Genomic DNA, 19,074 nt, shown 5'->3' on the forward strand with positions numbered 1-19,074 from the left:
CTCTGCTCTTAGCCTTCATCAAGTGGTCAAGTCACCTACACGCGGTGATAAAACCCTAGACGTCATTTTTACCAACATTGAAGATTACTACTGTTCCCCCAAAACGGCCCCTCCTTTATGGGCAATTGACTATCTACGCATCTTTTGGACCCCTTCATCATCCTTTCTCTCAAAACAATTGATCAGCTATTCATATAGAGCCATTGCTGACGAGAAGGTCGCCCATTTCAAAGTAAAACTTAGCTCCGAATCTTGGGCCAATATCCTATGTCTTACTATGTAATGAAATGACTTCTACGTTTTCAGTGGAACTTTTCCAGTCATATTGAGACACCATTCCAGTGAAAAAAGTTGTTCGTAAATCTAACTGCAAACCGCAGAGAATAAAAAAAAAAACTTTGCCTAATAAATGAACGTGATAGACTCTTTAAAGAAGGATTTTTCCAAGAATCAACTTTGTAACATTGTTGTTAGTGAAATCCGTAAAGCAAGAAAGGAGCATGATGGCCGGGTGCTCAATAAATTATTGTATCTTGATCCTAAGAAATTCCACAGAAGTGTCCAAGATCTCACGGGAAAAGTCTGCATGGTGACCCAATGAGTACGGATATCATAGGTGACCATTCTGCTTCAATTTGCAAAATTCACCCATCACTCTAACATATGCCAGCCAACAGTTCAGTGAGCGATATTCCTGTGACTGAAATACATCAGACCCAACTTAAACTCGAAAATCTTGATACAAATAAGTCAGTATACCCAGGTGATATCCCTACGAAATTGATTGTGGAATGTGCCCAGTGTTTAAGTGTACCTCTAACTGCTATTTTTAACCAATGTTTTGAAGATGGCAGTTTTTCAGCGTATTTTAAAAGAGCTATTATATCATCTATACCTAAAAATAAGATACTGAAAATTCCCTCTGACTTAAGACCAATATCGAAAACCTCCATTTTTTCTAAAAATTTTGAAAGTTTTATTTAGAAATTCCTTTTCGATGATATTCAAGATAAAACCAACACAAACCAGTTTGGCTCTAGGCCGAACCATAGCAACACACATTGCTTTATTTATATACTTGACACCGTTTCCAAACATCTGGAGTTAAGTAGCTCCTACGTCGAGGTTATATTTCCTGATATTAGCAAAGCCTTCGACAACTTGGATCATCAGACAGTTATTGATAATGCAAGGGCTTTAGGTGCCGGAGATTCGGTTTTACGTATGGTGGCAAGTTTTTTATCTGGCTGTGAACAATGTACAGTCCTCCCTAACAGGGACTCATCAGGTTTGCCTCGATTTTCAGTGAAGCATTTCAAGGGACTTAGTTAGGTCATTTTAGTTGTTTTTAATAACGTATTACCAAGTTTTGATAATTCTTTTAAAATTGCAGATTATTTGACATTACTTAACCTCTGTCAAACCTCTACTATTTCTGAGGATACACTTGACTCACTCATTGACCATTTAAAAATGATCTTGACAATGTCTCTTCAATTGCCTCTTGACACTCAACTTAAGCATACCCAAAAGCAGTTTAATGCTATTTTCCTTTTTTAAAATATACCCCTATCAATAATAAGCCTTTGCATAACAAATCTAAATACAATTAAGGTGCTTGGTGTGCAGTTGGGCAATGACCTTACATGCAAGTCCCACACTTCCCACTTATTTAAATCTGGTAGTTTTCTCATTGAATCTTTATTCCCTTCTCAAAGGGTTCTCCATATCAATCCAGAGCCTTAAAACAATCTATTGGTCTTATAGAAGACTCTGTCTTGAATATGCTTGCCCTGTCTGGCACCCTAGGTTGACCAATGTTCTAAAGTTACAAAATAACGTTTAAAAATTATATTAAAATTACTAAAATTACATTAAGTTTAGTCTTAACCATCAAAGGCTATAAGCCTAAAAAATTTGCCTGATTTTTAAAATCCATATTCCATAAAAGTCGTAGAACCTTAACAGCAATAAAAATTATACTGGGGACGTCCTATGCTACATACGATGAAAGTTTGGCTAGTCTTGAACTTACAACATTGGAATCAGGACGTCACATGCTTACCATGAACTTTGGTCACAAGTGCCTTAGTTCTGACAATCATCGATGTCCCCCCATCCTTTGAAGAAAATCCTCCCATCCTTCCAAATACAAGACTCAATACTCATAGAGCTCCAAATACCTGATTTGGCTTGCGTCTCCAAATTTTGACCATGAGGTACAAAAACTTTTTTTTTGTCCTATATTTTGTTTCCCATTTTAATAATTGATTTAACTTTTTGTTTTATGTTTATCTTCAACATCTGTTTTATCGTTGTAATTGTTCTAACGTGCTCATGCTAGCTTTTGTACCATTTTAGCCAATAAATCATATTCTATTCTATTGCCGAAGATTGTCCTTGTCAGCCAACCGTCTAGAGCCAAACAAAAAGCAGGTCGTCCCAAATGGGGGGGGGGATGCCGTAAGGAGAGATTAAAGAGAAATGGGAACTTCTTGGGAGGATGTAAAGAGGGAGGCTTTGAATAGACTGGGACGGAGGAGGAGCATGCGTAGCTGTATTGGCCTCAGGCAGCTTGGTGCTGCAATGAGTTAGTAGTAGTAGAGGAATATGACATCTTCAAAACAAATCACAGTGCTTATTCCTGGAGACCAGCATAGATTTTATGATTATTTTTTTTAGATTTGTAAACGTGCAAAACCGCCTATTTTCCTCGTTATTTTAAATACCCCCCTCACCAAAAACTGTTGACATCTCCAAAATAAGTGTCAGTGATTATTTCTGGAGACAAGAATAAACTATATAATATTTTTTTTTTACGTGCAAATGTGTCATTTTTTGTCGGTATTTTAAAATATCCTCCCCCCAAAAAGGTTGCTATTGTATCTCCATATAAATTACAGCGTTTATTCCTAGAAACGAGCATAAGCTTACCCATTTTTAAAAATACAAGTGTCAGCATTTTCAATTAGATCCAGACTAGAACTACCAAAATTCGGGGGGGGGGCGAAACTGATTTTCAGTTCACCCTCTACCATACATTTGTTTTCAATTTAATCTTCAAAAAACCAAAATAATGAGGGTCCTTAGCTATTCTTGTTCAAAAGAACAGACTATCTAACACTAATCTAGAACTAAGCCTCTATAATCTAAATAGAAATCACTTGGTTCCTTTTTAATTCTCTATAAGATCTAGGTTAGATATAGGTTAGATCTAGGTTTGGTATTGTAGGTTTTTACTATACGACATTTAATGGGAAATAACGTCAACAGAAAAAATGTCTGTGACAGACGGCAGTGCCCAGAGGACAGGGGGAGGGGGCTAATAGTGAGTTATTTTGTCTAGGGACCCTGACGGCTTGAAGAAGTATCTTTTGTTATGCTCATTCGGAATTTTTCATTTTAAAAATAACTATGTATGACAAGCTCTTTTTACTTAAACAATTTTTCACTCCCAGTTAATATGAATTAGAATACAAACAGAGGCGGTTTTAGGAGGGACAGAGGGGCAATTGCTCCAGGCACAGAAATTATAGGGACGCAGAATTTCAAATAAATAATTTAACGATTGTAGTCATTTTGCAATTTTATATTTTATTAGAATAAAGTAGAGGGTGCAGCTACTAAATGAAAATAATCAATCAATTAATAATCTATTAACAAAATACTTAAGTAATAAATAAAAAATTAATTATTAATTAATCAAACATTGAAAATAATTTCGTTAATAAATGATTTTTTTTTTTAAGTTTGAACTGAGAAGTTTTTTGGGAGACAGGGAGTGGGTGGCACTGATCAAAGATTTTTTCTTTCCCGGGTGCAAGAAAGGCAAGATTCATCCCTGAATATAAATTTCGAGACGGAATAATGAAAAACGGGGAACAGGCAGTCTTTTTTATATATTTGTTCGTATATTCTTTAGTTAAAGTTTATTAATAAACGAAACTTGTACAAAAAACAAAGAAACCAACCTCTTGAATTAGGTCATCATCAACAGTTCTTCCCATGCAGTGATCCTTTAGATATGACATAAATCTGAATCTATCTGACTCCTTCCCAGTGAGATAGGGGTGATTCAGCAGATCATCAGTGGAAGGCCTTTTCTTAGGATCTCTAACTAAACATGCTTTAAGCGTGTCTAAAAGGTATGGATCTTCGCAATCTTTGAATTGTATGTCATACCTGGGATCTGCGATTTTTTGAAGTTTTGCCACTGGCATGGTAATGTGTTGGAACGGAGTGCGGCCATATACAAGATTATAAAGAATACATCCCAAGGACCAGACGTCAGATTTGACTCCTACCTGAAGAGGAATTAAATTCTGAGTAACAGTCTTCCTCATTTAAAAATGTCATAAGTTTTTAATTATGTTTGTTTTGATTTTTATTGTTATTATTATTTTTTTTTAAGGAGACACAAAGGGCCACTATCCGGAAAAGTTTTGAGGTATGGTAAGAAATACCTACCGTGTGAATGGCTACCTTGTGGGGGATTTTTAGTAGAAAGTTTTTTGCTAGTATATGGTGACTTGAAATGTGTCCAGTTCAGCTACTAATTAATATTAAAATAAAATAGCAGGTGACGTCTAAAATTAAGATTAGATGCATTTTAAAAATAAAATATGTGGTCACTGAGGAGAGGGGGGCGGGAATTAAAAAAAATGTTACAAGAGTCTAAATATACATTTGGACAGACAGAAGTTTTCAAGTTAGGAACGGCCATGTTTAATTAATACAGGTAAATATTATTTCGGATTTCGACCTAGGAGTTTTTCTATGTTAGTATTTATTTACCGAATAAAATTTATCTTTTAACTGTACATGTTTTACAAGCTCAAAAATGCTTTTTCTGTTAAAAACGTCAGCTTATCAGTGACTTTCTCAGGAAATGATAAAATTCAATTCATTGAGAGATCTAAATATAGAAAACACAAAAATCATAGAAAAACATAGAAAACACAAATTAATGCAACATAAGGAAAAGCTACCACGCAGAAATACAGAAACAAAAAACTGGAAAGAAAAGTGTCACAATGTTCAAATTTTTCTAGGGCTGTTGTTTTGACTAATCTAAGAGATGTTTCCTGATATTTGATTGTAAATTGGCTTCATAGGCGAATACAACAACTACTGATAGACCACATGAAAAAATTAACTTCCATTTTCCTATACCAGTTCTTTCATAAGAGCTTTTATTCTGGAAAATATTACCCCAATAATACTGGAGAACATAATTTTACTTTACTGGAGAAAAAGCCCCTACCGCTTAATTTGTTCATTCATTGACGCATTATAGAACCGATTTCTTTTTCGTTAGTTTCTTTCAGCTTAGCGTAAGACAAGACAAAAAGAATCGGCAGAATAGATGGGAAATATATAATTCGGGCTCCATATTTGCACATTAGGGGCAGAGGTAACGTTGTTGAAGAGTGTGAAGTTAGAAAAAAAATTCTTATTTCATAAAATACAGAATAATTTTGGCTAACACATTAGGCATGCAGACCCTCTATTCTTTACCCCCTCCCCCCCTCTATGTGCAAATACATAGCCCAAATTCGTTTCTAACGTTTTATATTTGTATCATACTCATTAGGATTGAGCAACAGAGAAACATATTATAAGAATATTAGGCAGGGGCTATATCATACAAGTACTCATTTTAAAGTCTCAAATCTGATGGTGGTGAAAATATTTATAGAAACCCGTTTAAGATGGGTTTTAACGGATTTAGAAACATGACGTAGATAGCTTCGAAGACCACACTGCCTTTCCATGACGAACGTAAAACAGTTCAAAATAGGGATGAAACCTTTTTATTGACAGTGAATAGATATAAAATTATTTAACTGGATATTTCGAACACATATACAGTGCTCATCATCAGCAGTAAAGCTTGAGTTTTACTGCTGATAATGAACACTGTATATGTGTTCAAAATATCCAGTTAAATAATTTTATATCTATTCAATGTCAATAAAAAGCTTTCATCCCTATTTTGAACTGTTTTACTTTCGTTAAAACCGTGAAAAGTAGACATTTTGAATCTTGATTCCACCCTGAAAACAAAACAGGTTTTGATTTAGTTTTAAGCATGGTTGCTATCCAGCTTATAAATAAGATCGAAACTTTTGAGGCAATTAAATAAAAACCATTTTTTTCATGATTAGTTTCATGGCATAAGGCTACTGAAAAGAGAAACTGCGAGAAAAACATATCAGAAGGATAAAAGTACTCTAAAGCATACGGTATCTTGCTAATCATCTCTTGAGAGTAATTTAGCAAATGCTGCTTGTTATTTATCTCAGATATGACCTTTAGCATAACAATGCCGATACTTTGCAATCAACGAACAAAGAAAAATATGCCATTAGTGGGCTCAATAGCATGGAGTCCTGTAGAATATTCAGGTAGCTTTGCCATCAACACTCGATCTCTATACAACACATTGCTATCGTGACGACATCTACATTATTTACTTTATAAGAAAAGCGGCGACACTGGTTCCTTCAGACATTATGAACCATAGAGTCCTTGTCCATTTAGGACCTATAGAGTCCTTTGAATTAGTCAGGGAGCTCTGCCCATCAGTCAAGCAGCTCTGCCACCAACCCTCAATAGGAATCTGCAGCTTCCATCGACCTGTAGGTTATTTTCTTTTCTATACAAAAAGCGGCATAATTGGTCCCTTCAGAAATCAATTATTCAGGCAGTTGAGGCAGTCAGTCCAAAAGCGCATTAGTCAGGCAACTCTGCCATCAACAATCAATAACAGTCTGCAAATTCCATGGCTATCTCTTTAGTTTTTCTTTTATAATAAAAGTGGCAACATTGGCCGCTCCAGACTACTTTTTAATCAGTAAATTTGTTGTATTGACTCAGTTTTTTTTAATCTGACAAGTGTCTGACACTATGTGCCTGTGTCTGTATTTTTCCTTTTTTTTTTATTTGACAAGTTTTATCTGACTGTAATACCTGACATAAACCGCTAATTCGGCGCGACGCACTGTGAAAGTCGTTTTTAAAATAAAAGTCTCTCTCTCTCTCCCATTATGTCCCATAAAATCCTGAACCCCTTACGACACATAGAATCCTGCACACTGGGTAAGCAGCTTTACCATCAACACTCAATAGGAATCTACAGCTTCCATGGCGATCTGGCGATATTTTCTTTTATAAGAATAATGGCAACACTGGTTCCTTCAGATTCAATCATAACCAACCTAAGACTTAGTAGTGACAGACTTTTCACAAATTTGCTAACGCCATCAAATTGAAATAAATTCGAAATACAGGATTTTTTAATACGACCTTGGAAAAACTATCCATACACATGCAAGAACCAACACTGTAAAGTTGAACAGAGTAATTGAGCCAAGAAAATGAAAAGTATACAATCACTGTAAAATACAATAAAATACGAAGTACAAGGCAAAGATACTGTAGATAAACTTTTAAGAAAGAAACAGTACGGTCTTAGGAAGGGGAGAGAATACGTCAGCCAAATTTTCACTCTTTTGATCACTCTCTTTAAATCATTTCAGGCTCGACTAAACAGACTTAGCAAATAAGAGAGAAAAGAAATTTCCCTCTCAGCGGCATAGCTACGTATCTAATAGTCTGGAGGCCGGTGGTCGAGTTCTGCAAGGATTAGATATTTAAAACAAATTTTGAATATATATTACGAAAGTCACCGGTCTAATTATATATTTTACATACACTCTGGACTCAGCTGTGATTGACAGTAGTGCAATGTTGGGTTACATACATGTGTAGATTCCTTTCTGCTGGCAACAAGATGTATTTATACACAGTTTTCTTTTGGTCTCTGAAAAACCCAGTGCACTGAACTTAGTTCAAATAGTTCGCACTGCTTTATCGATAAACGACGTTCATAAAATCATCGGTCGATAACGTCAACAAAATCGCTAGAAGTCTCGCCTTTTCATTTATTACTGTTCAAGATATAATATTTGCCATCACTTTCCATGAATTTATTAACATCAAATTAAGGTTTATCATAGACTGCTGTGTCGATAGATAGACTGCTATGCTGACATCATAGACTGCTGTGTTCGAATCTCAAAGATAGTGTAGTTTTTATAGCAAATATCCCTTACTGTTTTTGATGGTTTTAGGCCTAATAATAAATTTTAAATATACAAGGCTTAATTAAACTTGCTGGTTGTGTAGCTTTTTGTCTTGATATATGTGCTATACATATCTCTTGTTTTTATATTTTACAGTATATGCCATCTCTTTCCGCGTGGCCTAGGAGCTTCAGAGCGTTAAAATTTGAATTTTGTTTACAAAAAATTGGTTTAGTTTGCATTGCTGAATTCTGCTAACTTACCTTACATCCCCTCCTCCGGTGGCCCTCATCATCAGTATAACTTGTGGAATCTTGAATAGTTTCTGGGGACATATAATTGAATGTTCCAGATTTGGATCCCCTAACAACAGACGTCATGTCAGGTTGAATTGCCGTGGCAATTCCAAAGTCTATTAGTTTAAGATTCCCAGATACCACGAGAAAATTTGCAGGCTTCAAGTCAGAATGCACAATTTCTAAAAAAAAAGAAAAAAATCAAACAGAATTTGCAGTCTGAGACCACACGGTAGCGTACAGGTTACTTCACGTAAATCAGAGGCAGAGCCAAGGGGATGGCCTGAGACCAAACGGGACACACGCCTAAGACTGATAATGTCCAACCTCCTGTACAAGTGAAGACGACTACTGTAAATTAGATTCAAAGTAAGAAAATTTGGCCAAAGTACCATGGGATTCCACAGAGGTGAACTTCGCGTAGGCCACCCGCGTAGGCCACCTACATGGCCAAAGGGATGGTCTAAGGCAAAAACAATATGCACACTTAGGACTGACATTCTCCAAACTCTTGTTCGAGTCAAGAAAACTACTATGAATTACATTCAGACGGAGAACAGTGGGCAAAAGTTATGATGGAGGTAAAAAAAAAAAAAATTCTTTCTCTCACTTAGCATAGGAACAGCAGGGAAAGCGGTTGTATTATTTCTGAAAAATACATCGTACGGTGTAAAAAATCTAGAATGACAGAAAAACTATAAACAAAAAATCTTTATGAACAAAGAATAAGCCGGAGTAAAAAGGGTTGTAAAACCTACATAAACATAGCATATAAAAACATATACTTACGTGGGGCCTGACTTTCAAAACAACAGTGAATGAGTCAAAGTACAATGGTTTGCAAAATCTAAACATTCGCATTAAAGTCTCAATTATCCATGGGCCAGATACGTATGTGGAGGGAAGGTTTCGGGCCTCTTCTCCCCGAAGCCCTAGATTTTTCCACATTTATGGCCACTTCTTATTCAAATTGTCAAGTAAAGTTTGTTGTTTCATTATTGCCCCCCTCCTCGCAGTAAAAAAAAAATTCACGTAAATGCCTGGTAGAGGCGGATTATATGCTATAGAAATTATCTGCGGTCCAATAAGGAACAACGCTGTAATAAGAATTTAAGATTTTTCACGTGCAAGGTAACGATACTTTGTGATTTGTGGCCTGACCGGGTTATGTTGGCCCGATAACATGATTAAAACAAAAATAAATAAAAAGAAAATGAAAACTTTAACAATTATAACATAAAATGACATTAGTAATACAAAAATTGTTGTTAAATTACATATGTTAAAAGTTTTATTTATTGATTGTTAGCCAGTTATGATCTACCAATTACGCTAATTACCGAGAGTTGACTACATTTTCATTAATCTAGGACAAGTCAGGGTAACAATCACGACAGCATAACAATCAATAAGAAGATTCTCCTGATTCCTTACCCTCTAAAAAATTAGACTGTGGGTACCAATATAGAAAAGTATTTTCCAAATTTCTTTAAAGACTTGGCCCCTCAAAAGTGGGGATAAATGATCGTTTATATCTACTATTGTCTATACATAAAATGAACTTGAAAAAGTCATTTAGCCCCCCCTCATCCCTACTATATTTTTATGAATTGACGCCCCCATCTAGGATATCAATTTTAGCTAAAACATATGGCACCAAAAAGTTTATGAAGGTTCAGCTATCCTTTGAAAGGGTAATTGACTTTGGAAACCAACAAATCCTTAGTCTTTAGGTTTTTACAGACGAAAGCGTTGTTAAATTAAAGGGGTTTGTTTTTCTTATCTTCCAGGTGTAAGACTACAACAAATCACCATTAATAAATTAATGAAACTCAAAACTAACAGAAATTACAAAATGTAACCTAGTCAGATTTAAAACGAACAAAAATTAAAAGGGGTATGGCTGACTACACCCATGTCTTCTCAAGAGCAGAACACAATTTACACTTTCATAGGCAGCGCAATAGCGCTGCCTAAGTAAAGAGCGATGTGGGCATTTACATATTGTTATTTTTTGTATTTTAGACCAGGGTACTTCGCATCAAAGGAGTTGTAGTAAAAACTTCAAAAAGGGCTCATTTGATTAGAAATTGAAAGGGCTAGTGTCCTTTTTAATAGTCGAAAGTGATTCGAGGGCAAATAACATCCTTCCTCCGCCCACCATTTCCCCAAACACCTTAAATCAAAATTTGAGACAATCCATTTTGTTTATCGTAGTTGAAAGATTCGGGAATTATGTCTTTGAGGATGACATTGTCTAGCAAATGAACAACACACTAGCAAATATACCAAAATAATCGTCTATATATGCTTAAAATTGTCTATATAATTGACTATATATGTTTTATGTTATATAGTCAATATATTTATGTTGTATATATATTTATATTAAATGAAATAATATACTATATTATTGATATAAATATTTCATATTTTATGCAATGTCTATATATATTTTATAGACTGGCTACGTCTATAAAATATCGTCTATATATAAGTAAATAATCTTCTTATATCTACTAACAAGAATACAAATAAAAGAGAAGTGAGGCATGGTCTCTCCTAATCATCTTACACATGGACTAAGAAAAGACGACATCTGCGCTTCGCAATTTGCGTTTAAGCTACCCTAGGGGTAGAATCCTTGTAAACCCTTATTACACCGATTGATACAGGGTAAAAAAAAAATAATTACTTTGTTTGTGGATTGCTCGTACTGCTTCAAGCATTTGTTTCCAATAGGATTTTATAGTCGTTGAATCTAACGTGCCATCTTTAATAACCTTTTTTATACATCCCGACAAGTCATCATCTCCTTTCTCCATCAAAATATACAACTTCTTAGAGGATTTATTGTGTTCACTAAAAAAGAAAATATGAATCAACCTCCAGTAAGCTTATCATAAAGCAAAGGTCTTATCATAAAAAACAAACAACTGAAACACCTCAAAATCGTTAAGCAAAGACGAATGTCGTTCTACACTAGAACATCCCTTGGTAAGAGGAGCACGCTTTTGGTCAAAAGAATTTTTCTTGAGTGGTGCTTCAAAATAAGTTAGTTAAGTTTAATAATAAAATAGAACTTAACAAAATGCATATATATATATATATATATATATATATATATATATATATATATATATATATATATATATATATATATATATATAAACTTTGAAACTACGTAAATATCAGTGGTGCTGTCAAGACTAGCATATGAATCAACCTCTGAGCCTCAGCCCTAAGCTGAGATGTAAAGTTATCTCCGTCATAAATTAGTCAATGGCGTTGTTGAAGCTTTCTGGAGTCACTCCACAACCTTAAATTTAACTATACTGAATTTAACTATGGAAATAAATGCTTTCTGTCGGAGCTCCATGACCTTGGTTGTCTCAGATAACATTTTAGATATTTCAAAATCATCCCAGACTTTTGGATTTAAATTGATTAAAAAATACACAAGTTTTTCAACTGAGAGCAAAGAGCAACATTAAAAATCAAAACAAAAAGCAATTATTCCGTATATGAAGAAATTTCCCCATCCTCAATAACTTGCTCCTCACACTGAAGTTTTTAGCACTTTTAAAAAAGCTTCCTATTCTAATATTTCAGGAGTCGCTCTTAAAAAATTGGGACAAACAGTCAAACTTTAGCGTAAAGAGCAAGGTATTGAGGAGAGGGAAACTCCTTCATGTACGGAATAGTTTATGTTCGTTTTAAGCTTGAATGTTGCTCCTTGCTTTAAGCTGAATTTTTTTTTAATTTCATTATTGATCGTTTGTTAAATAATGCCGGTAAATCTGGCTCACCCTCGATGAAAAATTCCGTCCCCTCACGGGAAGCATCTCCGTGGATAATTCCTCCAATATAAAATACACCCCCCCGTAAATTCCTGCTGGATAATTCCTTTTCATTGAAAATCCCCTCCTCCTCCATAAAATTTCTTGCAGAAGATTCAGCCTGAAAAATTCTCCTTAGCATACTTTCATTTGAAAAAGACTATGTTCCAATCGTTTCCCCGGTCATTCAGAAAATCCCTCATTCCGTGGAACTTATTTCCAGAAATCCAAACACGCTGAAAATTTTCCCAAGACGATTTTCCCGGAACATCTCCAAATGCAAAATTGAGCAGGCAAAGAGAAAGTAAGACCAGAAGAATTTCGTACAGGAATTCTGTCAAATCTCCAAGTGTAAAATTTACCGTGGTAATTTCCCTCCACACGGAAAATTGTCCCCATAGAAATCCACCCCACCCCAAAAAAGGCTGTATACTTTTCAGTAACAAATACTATACGTAAACAATGGGCAAATTTTATGACTTAAGAACCTATACCCAGGGGTTGGGGGTCATGTTATTTCCAAAGTCATAATTTTGGGATTTTCTCCAAATGCAAAATTGAGCAGGCAAAGAGAAAGTAAGACCAGAAGAATTTCGTACAGGAATTCTATCAAATCTCCAAGTGTAAAATTTACCGTGGTAATTTCCCTCCACACGGAAAATTGTCCCCATAGAAATCCACCCCACCCCAAAAAAGGCTGTATACTTTTCAGTAACAAATACTATACGTAAACAATGGGCAAATTTTATGACTTAAGGACCTAAACCCAGGGGTTGGGGGTCATGTTATTTCCAAAGTCATAATTTTGGGATTTTCTTAACATACCAAACCAAACGTCTGTCTCAAAATTTTATCGGGCAATTTTAGGGTAAAAGGGGCGTTGGAGGGGGCTTAATTACCCTCCAAAATTTTTCGTAGCTTAGAAAGTGCACTAGAACTGTTAATCGTCGTTCAAATGAGCCCTTTTTTATGTTGTATTACCGATGACTATTAGTTCAAACCGATAACCACCGGGAAAAAAACAACCATCCGTGATCCTTCTTCTGAAAAAAAAAAAAATAAATACAAATTTCACATTTTTCCAGATTGGGCCCTGAAACACCGACAGTAGAATTATCTTGTACACTGAACCTGAAGGTGTGATTTTCATGAAAATTTTCAATTTTTAGGGGGTATTTCTCCCTTTTTTTTAAATCAGGCAAATGTTATCAGGCTAGTAGCCCTCTAAGGGTAACAATGAATCTCGTATATTTGGAATCAAACAGTTCGTGGTAACGAACTGTAGTAAGGAGCGACCCGGCTCAATAGTAAACGAAACTCTAAAAAACGGAATTTCAATGCTAAAAGATGTATCAAAAGAATCAGATTTTTATGCTGATTTCAAATATAAAAGTTTCATCAAATTTAGTCTTTGTCATCAAAAGTTACGAGCCTGAGAAAATGTGCCTTATTTTGGAAAATAGGGGTAAATACCCCCTAAAAGTCATAGGATCGTAACAAAAATCACACCATCGCATTCAGCGTATCAGAGAACCCTAGAGAAAAAATTTCAAGGTCCAATCTACAAAAATGTGGGATTTCATATTTTTTGCCAGAAGACTAATCACGGGTCCGTGTTTATTTTTTTTTTTTTTTTTTTTTTCCCAGGGGTCATCGTATCGACCAAGTGGTCCTAGAGTGTTGCAAGAGGGCTCATTCTGACGGAAATGAAAAGTTCTAGTGCCCTTTTTAAGTGACCAAAAAATTGGAGGGCACCTAGGCCCCCTCCCACGCTCATTTTTTCCCAGGGTCAACGGATCAAAATTTTGAGATAGCCATTTTGTTCCGCATAGTCGAAAACCATAATAACTATGTCTTTGGGGATGACCTACCCCCCACAGTCCCTGGGGGAGGGGCTGCAAGTTACTGACTTTGACCAATGTTTACAGACAGTAATGGTTATTGGGAAGTGTACCGACGTTTTCAGGGGGATTTTTTTGTTTGGGTGTGGGGTTCAGGGGAGGGGGCTATATGGGAGGATCTTTCCTTGGAAGAATATTTCATGGGGGAAGAGAAATTTAATGAAAAGGGCGCAGGATTTTCTAGCATTACTATTAAAAAAACAATGAAAATATAAACATGAAAAAGTTTTTTCAATTGAAAGTAAGGAGAAGCATTAAAACTTAAAACGAACAGAGATTATTACGCATATGATGGGCTCTAAAAATACTTTAGCATAAAGAGCGAGGTATTTAGAAGGAGATAAATACTTCGCTCTTTATGCTAAATTATTTTTAGTAATTTCAACTATTTATTCTACGGCCTTTCTGATTCAGGGGTCATTCTTAAAGAATTGGGACAAAACTTAAGATTTAGTGTGAAGAACGAGGTAATAACGATGGGGACAAACCCCATCATGTATATAATCAAAAATATAAGAATATAAAAGTTTGTTACGTAAGTTAATTCTCAAGTTATGTATATTTTTTACTAATAAGAACGTTCGTTAAAAATTAAAAGTTCTAGTTGCCTTTATAAGTAACCGAAAAATTGGAGGGCAAATAGGCCTCCTTCCCCACCCCTTATTTCTCAAAATCGTCTGATCAAAACTAAGAGAAAGCCATTTAGCCAAAAAAAGAATTAATAGCAAATTTCATTTTAATAATTTATGCACGGAGAGCCAAAATCAGACATGCATTAATTCAAAAACTTTCAGAAATTAAAGTTTCAGAATTAACTTTTCCGAGAAACGTTCAGAATTAAATCACAATAAACCCATTCTTTTTATATAATTATGGATATCAAAATTTTATTTTTTGGAGTTTAATTACTTTTCAGCCGTGTCGCTTCTTACTTACAATTCGTTACCACGAACTGCTTGATTAAATCTTATTATAGACAGTCTCAGTCAAAGCTTTTGAACGGACAGTCTAGATATTAAAAAACAGCAGGTTAATAAAACTAATAATTTTCTTTTTTAAGATAGGGGGTAAATCCTCAAAAATATGTTTTAGGTGGTTGTAGTATTAATAATATAAATACATTTTTGCGTTGCAAAATTGATGAATTTTACAGCAACCAAGCCACAAATGAAACTTCCTTTTTTCATAGAGTCTGAATCCCCTAAGAATATTCTTTTGACGTTTGCAGGTGTAATAATGTAAATATATTTTTTACCTTTTAACTTTTTTTCTCAAAAGTTGGGAAACTGTCTGCCCACTCAAATGTTCTGTTTTTTTTTTGCTTTTTTTTACTCAAAGACTTACACGGTCCTTGATTTGATTGATGCCGCTTATTACGCTATTAAATTAACGCTATTTTTCTTTTTTTTACAAACTTTAAATTCTGTATGTTTGAAACCTACAAAAATTTTTCACTTTTTTCCTCAATGAAACCCCTGCTCCTTAACTTTATTATTGTCACTTATTAGGTTATGACTTTGACGATGCTGTTAACAATTTGAACTTCTGTATGTTTTTAGCCTACAAAATGGTCTATTTTTGCTTAAGGACACCCACGGTCCTTAATTTCAGCGACATCTCTTATTAGACTATTGTCTTAATGATAAACTTTACAACTGTAACTTAGGTACATTATTACGTAATTTACTGTAACTTAGTACATTAAACTTAGTACATTAGTACATTAGTACATTAGTACATTAACTTAGTACCATATTCAGACTTAGTCTAAATAAGGAGGAGACTTTGCCCCCCTTATCTAAAACATGAAAACTAATTTTCAGACCATGACTTTCTAATTTTTCAAAGCTGAGAATTCCTCAAAAACTGGGTGATACCACTGAACCATTTTGCTCTTATAGAATTTTCGACACCCTTTATGTCAAGCATACGAATTTTACTTTTGTCAAGAAAACATTTCTGTAATCTTCAACCAGATAAATATCCACTTTTCAAGCTTAGTTCACGTATTTTCCTTTAAATAGAAGTCAGGTTAAACCTCCCACACTCTACCACATTTATCCGAAAGATCTCGTAAAAATATGGATAAAAATAACTTTTGAGGCTTTAAACACACACTCCTGCACAAACAAACGGAAAGATTTACCAACTTTAGATATCAGCTTTTGGATAGCCAGTCCAAAATTAAACAGTACTGTTCATTAGATAAGTAAGGATAGAATGAATAAACTGAGCAATAGTCGTATTTTTATTATTATTTATTATTATTATTCACTGCCCCGAATACTACCGAAAATGTTCCACATACACCCCCCCCCCATCATAGCTGGTCAAGGTCACTCTCTCAAAGCTCACATGATGGGTCAATGGTGATGGTGAGGGCGTTTGTCACTATCTATGATGAAAATTAAAATGACTTTCAAGAGGTCCTTTCTAGGAGCTCTAAAAAAAAATCTCCCCAATCAAAAATAATTCCCCTCCCCTGGCACCATCTCCTCCTTCACAAATCCTTCTAATATGCTCATAAATTTTTCCTAATACCCTCTTTGAGATAAATAAGACAACCCTAATAAGGGTTGCAATTTTTAAATTTTTAAATCAATGTTTTCTTTAAAAATTAACTATGATGGATCTTTGCTAATAGCTCTCAAATATTTTAAACCAGCAGAGATACTACTTAACTTAAAAACCCTTCTTAACATCTCGATAAAGTCTACTCTATAGACCCCAGACCACTACCCGACTAAAATAGTTGTGTATAACATCCCTCAAGAAATACCTATTCAGGAGCTAAAAGAAGGGCCCTCTGACAAGAACTGGTAACCCAATTTCAGTTGCAGATGTCACCCAACTGGGCAAACCAGGAGCTAATGGCCAAAAGTCAAGCAAGCCTTTCTTATTCACACTTAGAGAAAAAAATAAAATATATCCCTGTCCAGACACTCCTCTTTGGACAAATGAAACCACACAAGCCCTACAAACCAAAACCAATCCAGTGCCAAATATGTCTAGACTAGGACAAACAACAAACAAATGCAGTGAGTTCCCATCCTAAAGGAATGCTAAACTGTAAAAATGATCAGCCAGCAAGGATAAACTGCAAAGGCCCTGATGGTTCTTCCAATAAAACACCATAGCCTGCATATAAAAATCGAGCTCTGACACTCCATATAGCAACAGAAAGAGCTATAATTTATCCATTTGCAGCTCTGGAAGCAAATGCAGCCCAATCACACCGAACTAAACCCTTTATGAAACCACTCAATATTAACACTCACAGAACACCCAATCCACCCAAAGCGACAAGCACTCCCATTCAAGACTACTTCCTCGAAACACCCCAGCTTACATTCCTATCAGGGAGAATCGCCAAGGCTGAGCCAACTAGCTTCCTGATACAATGAGAAGAGGTGTGCATAGCCACCACAGCAGACAGCACCACAGCAGAAATGAATTAGAAACATTAAGCGGAATTAATCCATTAATAATTGACAAGCCGGATGAACAACCAAACAAGCTAACACCTAACATGTGCCTCTTTATACTAAACTTTAATGCAGTTCAGTCCATGAGCCTGCAACAGCCAGAGAAATCATAAATGAATTAGCAAACATCTACCTACCCAATCACATTTTTATTGAAGCAAAATCTTGCTTTACACTTAGCAAAGCTAAACATATACACACAGTCATATGAAAGCTAAAGCAACAAAGCAGCACATCTCAATACTTCAGTGGAATGTAAGATCACTTTCAGAAAATAACTTAAATGAACTATTATCTTTTATGAATAATAATTCTTTTGATATTGCTTGCATTCAGGAAACCCATTTGACCGAAAACAAACAAATAAAGTCTCCAGGATATACTATCATGAGAAAGGATAGGTCATCAGAGAGAAAAGGAGGTGGTATAGCTTTAATAATAAATAATAATATAAAATTTTGTGGCATTAACTTTCTAGATTTTTTAAATGATGTTGACACAATTGCAATTAATGTTTGGCTGAATAATACCAAAACTTACATGATAAGCTTTTATAACCCGAATGGCAAAACTACAGATGCCGTGGACTTCTTCAGTTATACAAGCGATTCTGATATGCTAAAAACAAAGTTATTTGTGGAAATTTTAATGCCAACAGCATTTTGTGAGGGGGATAACAATAAAGCTGGTAAGTTTACTGAAAGTTTGATCTCAAATAATACTGAATTAGCATTTGCTACCCTTACGAATATAAATTCATATTTTAACCCCAAAATTGGTGAATTTTCCACAATTGACCCACGAATTCTGTCATAAAATATTTTGAATAAAATTTACACAAAGAAAATTGATAGCCTTTGCACGGAAAATTTTGCCATAGTTTCTTCATTAAATGAACCCGCTAAAATTCAGCCACATACCCCCAAATATATCAACACTAAAGCAAACTGGACTATGTTCAAAAATAAGCTTAATGATGAAATTGTTAGTCTCACCCAAGGATCAAATACTTCAACAGTAACAGCTGACACACATGTTAAAGTTTTGGCATCCATACTAACAAATACAGCTAATCATGCTATCCCCAAAACAACACTAAGGAAAACAATCCCGAAACACACTCCTAAAGCATGGCGGTCAAATGAGTGCCAAAATAAATGGAGAACAAGAAAGGCAGATAGGAGGACATGTCGAAAAAAAAACCTCTCCTACTACATATTTAAATAAATTACAAGCTGAGGCTATTTTTAAGAAGGCTAAATATAATTACTGGAATATTTTTGAAAATAGTCTTTCCAGAGAAACACCTGAGCCGATCATACATAAACTCATCAGCCACATCTGTGGGAAAAACATCCCCCAACCCACTCCAGTATGAGCTATCATATAATAATATCCATTATATTACTGGTAATGAAAAGGCAAACTCATTTGCAACTCTTTTCTTCAATAGGCTAGCATCAAAT

The 19,074-nt window shown here is 35.0% G+C and overlaps 1 protein-coding gene across 1 annotated transcript in view; it reads right to left on the reverse strand.

Annotated features, from left to right (window-relative positions):
- The window catches only part of LOC136043843 (uncharacterized), a 44,627-nt gene that overhangs the window by 5,315 nt on the left and 20,238 nt on the right, over window positions 1-19,074 (reverse strand). Inside the window, exons 4-6 of the mRNA XM_065728781.1 lie at window positions 11,079-11,245; window positions 8,351-8,565; window positions 3,972-4,304 (exon numbers count right to left, since the gene is read on the reverse strand). Coding sequence (XP_065584853.1) covers window positions 3,972-4,304; window positions 8,351-8,565; window positions 11,079-11,245 — 715 coding nt within the window. The remainder of the gene's footprint in view (window positions 1-3,971; window positions 4,305-8,350; window positions 8,566-11,078; window positions 11,246-19,074) is intronic.

The sequence above is a fragment of the Artemia franciscana genome, chromosome 2 (assembly GCF_032884065.1).
Source record: "Artemia franciscana chromosome 2, ASM3288406v1, whole genome shotgun sequence".
NCBI lineage: Eukaryota > Metazoa > Arthropoda > Branchiopoda > Anostraca > Artemiidae > Artemia > Artemia franciscana.